The 5,746-nt window shown below is 35.9% G+C and overlaps 1 protein-coding gene across 1 annotated transcript; it reads left to right on the forward strand.

Annotated features, from left to right (window-relative positions):
- The first annotated feature begins 2,474 nt into the window (after nucleotides 1–2,474).
- Nucleotides 2,475–5,533, forward strand: NPVF (neuropeptide VF precursor). The gene is made up of 3 exons (XM_064674722.1): nucleotides 2,475–2,647; nucleotides 3,850–4,198; nucleotides 5,082–5,533. Exons 1-3 carry the CDS (start codon nucleotides 2,510–2,512, stop codon nucleotides 5,087–5,089), a joined length of 495 nt encoding a protein of 164 aa, XP_064530792.1. The 5' UTR covers nucleotides 2,475–2,509; the 3' UTR covers nucleotides 5,090–5,533.
- The last annotated feature ends 213 nt before the right edge of the window (nucleotides 5,534–5,746 follow it).

Consider the following 5,746-nt stretch of genomic DNA (forward strand, 5'->3'; position numbering starts at 1 on the left):
GAAAATCAACATACATAGGAGGTAAGCTGAATGTCAAGAAAGCCTGATTTGGCTTAGACAACAGCAATACATTTTCCTGTTCTATCTAGGGAAAACAAAATTTGTATTTGTGCCAAAAAAATGCAGAAGAGTTTTTGGATCTTGCCAATTCCATTTAATTTAGAAAGCAAATATCTTCACACAGTTAATTGAGAGACCATCGATCAAGAGAGGTTCATAAACCAGCAGCTAGATAAAAGGAAGGCCCAGTGGTAAATGACCACTTTAGATAGATATCAGAGCATGAATTGCATTCATTATTGTCTTTATTGTAGCTATAAAGAAAAGGAACTTGAAAAAGCCCCCAGACATGAGGCTCCAGAGAGCCAGGAACCCACATTCAGCCCTTGATGAAAAGAGACAGTTGCTGCCCAACATAATAAGGACATGGGCCCATTGGAGTGGGTCCAGAGGAGGGCCACAAAGATGATCAGAGGGCTGGAGCACCTCTCCTATGGGGACTGAGAGGGATGGGTTTGTTCAGCCTGGAGAAGAGAAGGCTCTGAGAAGACCTTAGAGCACCTTCCAGTAACTTAAGGAGGCCTACAAGAGAACTGGAGAGGGACTTTTTACAAGGGCCTGTAGTGATAGGACAAGTGATAGGACTGGATTTAAACTTAAGTGAATTTGGATCAGATATAAGGAAGAAATTCTTCACTACGAGAGTGGTGAGTCACTGGAACAGGTTGCCAATAAACGTTGTGGATGTCCATCCCCTGAAGTGTTCAAAGCCAACTTGGATGGGACTTGCAGCAACCTGATGTAGTGGAAGGTGTCTCTGACTATGGCATGGGGGGTTGGAACTAGATGATCTTTAAGGTCCCTTCCAACCCCCAAAAAATCTATGATTCTATGATGTTTGAACCCAACCTTTTCTGCTGTCAGCCAGGGCCAGAAGGATTTCACACAGCAAAGAAACAAAGAGGAGATTATGTAAATAGTATGTACAACAACAAGGGAAAGTGGCATACAAAAGCCAGTGACTGATCAAAATTCATTCTTTTCTCACAGGGGCTTCTAATTAGCTTGCTGATACCATTCTCATCTATTTTAACAATTTGATGGTCTCCTGTCACATAAAAAATGAGCAGAATCTTTCACACCACTCCACCTGGTGAAGTTCATCTATGAGAAACTGTTCCCTTTTCACTTTTAAATCTGTCAGTGGGATTTCCCTCTGAAGGCTGTTTATGGCTTTCAGGATCTCAGTTTCAGGGAATCTAAGGTAGAATTGGCTCCATGCATGCACCAATAAAAACAGTCACCTTAATTCTAAAATGAGGTTACTTGCGACTTCTTCAGTTTCATTGTCCAGCAAAGACAGTAACATACTGTCAATTGATAAACAGTCCATACTATCCATGATGGCCACAGCATAAAACAAGTTCTCTTGAGACAATGTTTCCTGTGCTGCATGGAACAGACATTTTACAACCCTGGTGATAAATTGCAAAATAACATGTCTAGAGTCCAGTTTCCAGTGTGAGTATTTATCACAAGTAATCAGGTTTCCTCCATATGTGGCTGATTTTAAGTATTAACTTAAATCAGTTCAAGAATTTAAGAATAACAAGTGGAAGAACAACACAATATTTTTTTTTTTTTATGTTAGTCTGGCTCACCAGCCCACGTAGCAACTGATTCAATGTGAACTTTAAGGGTACATTTAGTGTGCATCCTGAATCTCCTTCTGGGACAGCACATGCATGAGCAGTCCAGTGTTTTCACTGCATGCAGCAAAGTGCAGATGCCTTTTTAAAAAATACTATTGGAAATATAGCCTAAAGAATATAGATGTAACGTAACCTTTGAAAGTTCTAAAACTTTAACTGATGGGCAGAGTTCCAAAAGCATGTGTCTAATCCATTCTGAATGCAAATTAACCTGTCCAATTTAGAGCATAGACTCTATGCACGTCAATAGATCACAGTGACGCATAACATCTCCTATGACCTGATCAACAACTTCGATAGACAGCACTTAATTTCAATGGGCCAAATGTCCCTAGCTCTACATAAGTATATAAACGAGCATTCTATGATCCAAAAGGATCATTTAAGCAGAAAAATATTTACATGGAGAAAGCTTCCTTTCATAGTCCTTCTGAGGACACTAATACAAAAGAAAGAAACAAGGTGATTTTATCTACTGGTGATGAAGCATTGTGACTATTGTATATCCCTACTGTTGTTGCTTAATTAGCTAATTAAGACATACTTCATCAGAAGAAAACATTTGTAAGGTCAGCGTATCCCTAATAAGAAGTTATGTTGTTTAAAAAGCTTCACAAAAGAAATTCTGAACATTCTTCAAATATATTCAAATTGGTTCCCTAATTAATATTAAGAATTGGAGCTTTAGAGGCTGATGTAATAGCAAAAAAAAAAAAAAATTGTTTTCTGATTATATAAAAAGATGGAAGTTTTCTGTACAGATTCTGAGCTCTCTAAACAAGCTTAACCTGAGAAAAATGAAAGTAATTTCAACCAAGAAGTTTATTCTGTTTGCTTTAGCTACAGTGGTCTTTCTAACATCAACTAGTATGTGCCTAAGTGAACCAATGAAGTCCAGTCTGGAGAGCAGAGAAGATGATGATAAATATTACGAGGTAAGATCTGTATTACTATGACCTTATTTGGGGGAACTGTAGATCAGATCCTGAGCATATTGCACTTTTTGGCAGAGGCTCTCCTAACTTCATTGTGCAGCATTCAGCATTACAGCACTAGCAGTATGAAAAAACCTTGCTGAAAGAATTTTCAGGAAGTTCATTCGCTTGGACATATATACCATGTAAATCAATTCATGTTTCAATTTTCTTGCAATACAGATTTTCGATTAGCCTGAGATTTTTTCTGAAATGATTCTTACACAGTGGGGTCTCAATTGATATTCCTGTCAGGCACTTTATGCACATAATATAACAGATAGATTTTTAATCCAAAATTAATAAAGGCATGCTTGTAATATTCAAAGAATAATAATAAACAGAGAACATTTTAAGCCTAATATAGTTAATGGTCTTAACATTTTACTCTGGAATTGACCATAAAAATTTCTTTGCACGGTTGCACATTTATTATGTCTCGATAGATGCCAAATGAAATTTGCACACTTCATCTGCATTATTTTTCATATCTGCCCTGCAAATACTCCCTAGGAAATGAAAGCCAACCTGTCTTTTTGACTTATCATCAATGGTATAATAAACATTCTTCAAACCAAAATACAATTTCAATTGTGCTAGTGAAATCCTCTGGTCTTCAGCTTACTGTCTTTTATACACTTCTAGAAAGGGTGTGCAGGTGCAATCAGAGGGATAGTTTGTTTAATGTTTTAATCATGAAGTATGAACTGGAATGGCTCATTCCCCTTCTCTGCCAGTAACTGGAGAAGCTCACAGGGAAGTCACCAAAGAGGGGCAAGGAATTGAAGTTAGGTTAAGTGGCATTTGTGTCTTTTAACTGAAATTTAAAACCATATTTGTACATATTTGCTGTTAAGGCTTGGAAACTTATTTTTGTAACAAAAGTGCCTGATTTTCAATATGCCCAGGGAAGAATACTCCTCTATAAGAGGGGTCATGCTGTTACAGCTATTTTTCAGGCAACAGCTACCCTTTACATCATGACACAGGTAATATGGAGTTTAGCAAACGCAGCTAAAAAGCATTACACATTCAAAAAAAAAAAGAAGACTGTTACCCATCAGCTTTCTAAGGCAAGATGAAAATGAAGACTTTGTGTGACTGGTAGCTGGAGTAATGCCCTATAAAATGATACTATTCTTTTTTAAATTATTTGTCTTTAGATTAAAGATATTTTGGAAGAAAAGCAGAGGAGTCTCAATTTTGAAGAAATGGAAGACTGGGCATCAAAAAATACCATTAAAATGAACCCTTTTACAGTAAACAAGATGCCAAATTCTAATTTACCTCTTAGATTTGGAAGGAATTATCCAGAAGAAAGAAGCATTAAACCATTTGCTAATTTGCCCCTGAGATTTGGAAGAGCTTTTGGAGACAACATACCTTATCATGCTCCAAAGGTATCACACAGGCTTGGGAGATCTCCACTTGTTAGAAGTTCCAGTCAATCACTTCTAAATTTGCCACAGAGATTTGGGAAGTCACTGACTGTCAATCAGGAATCTGAACCAGGTAATACTACACAGTGTTCACGCCATATATTAAAATGCATGTTAAATCATAGGTTAGTGATGATCAAATACAGCTAGAATTCCTCAAGGAATATTCCTAAACATTTCAACGTAAGTTCGATTTGCCAAAAGAAAGATTTGCAGTTCATCAAATCAAAAAGTTTCATCAAAAGAATGAATAAAGAATCTCTTCATAAAATCTTTTCTAATGAAAAGTCACCAAATAGCCATATCTGAAAATGTTCATATGACAGGATAATGCTTGCTGCTTTTTTAGATCAGGTTCCATTTTGAAAATTTATAGTTTTGGTGAAAAAAATTCAAAATCATTAAAATATCCCATTTCAGCACTATAAAATGACAAACTTACCTAAAAATTACTCTTCCATTTTCTAAGTGTATGCAAATTAGAGTTAAAAAAAGAGACAAAAACCCAAGCTGAATAGCAGCATTTTGAAAATGTTTTTTTCTCACTCAAGCTACTTTTTTCCCAGATCGTCTTACAGAGATAATATTTGGAATTTTGATTGTTCATTCCAAGTTAAGATGAAAAAATTTTTTTTGACTTCTTAGAATTTTTTTCAGGATAGGAAAGCTATTTCCTGCCCATTACTAAGAATAATTGAAACCAGCTCTTCAATAACCATCCTTCTTATCAGAATTGTTGCCTTGTTGGAACTGTCCATTTGTTTTGTAACCAAGTTTCGTTTGGCTACCCCTGACTTGCATTTGACACATGTGTAGAGTAGAAGTTCAGGCCAGGAAACATAATTGATATATCAGAAGCCAAGATTTTTTTCTTATTTAATTTGATTCCTTTCATTCCTTTCTCACTGTCTCACCTAATTATAACAGATTTTGTTTTATTTGTCTGCTATTTTTAGGGATATGAATTCTAAGAGTCACAATAATACTGGGATGAAATTATGAAGATGAAATCTGAAAGACTTGGAAAAGCTGCAATGTGTGTTCAAAACCAAAAGTCATGAAAAGGAAATGTGAACCGAAATGTAAACCTGTCTTCATGTTATGAATAATATATTAATTATGTACAAACCTTTGACATATAAGGCAATGATAATTGTAGTGATTATTGTAGTACTTTACTTCAGTGGCAGTGTAATATAAATTCTATTTAGTTCTGTGTAACTCATATCCTGTTGGTTGTAAAACCTAATTTCAGAACAATGGCTGCATAATTGAAAGCATTTTAAGCAAAAGAAGCATAAAGATGCATGGTTCAAATAAAAAGAAACCTACAATGTAAATAACAAACAGAAGCAGGATCAAAACCACCAGTAGCCTAAACAAAATCAAGTAAAATGTTGAGAAAGCACTTTTCCTGTTGTTTATGAGTCATGTTAGATATAAATCTCAAAGACAACTTGTCTCTGGTAGGTGGCTCCAACATCTCTTCTCCTGCTCACCAGCTAGTCCAGCTTTAAATTGATATTGGAATCACACACACATATAGGTCCCTTCAGCAGCAGCCATTCAATGCTCAGTCTCTTCAATAGCTTGTATCCAGACAATATGTCTCTCCAGTTCC

The sequence above is a fragment of the Pseudopipra pipra genome, chromosome 1, assembly GCF_036250125.1.
Source record: "Pseudopipra pipra isolate bDixPip1 chromosome 1, bDixPip1.hap1, whole genome shotgun sequence".
Classification (NCBI taxonomy): Eukaryota; Metazoa; Chordata; class Aves; order Passeriformes; family Pipridae; genus Pseudopipra; species Pseudopipra pipra.

Coding starts and splice junctions, on each gene's coding strand:
- NPVF (XM_064674722.1), top strand. CDS start 2,510: ATGAAAGTAATTTCAACCAAGAAGTTTATTCTGTTTGCTTTAGCTACA. Junction 2,648..3,849: donor ATGATGATAAATATTACGAG/GTAAGATCTGTA, acceptor ATTTGTCTTTAG/ATTAAAGATATTTTGGAAGA.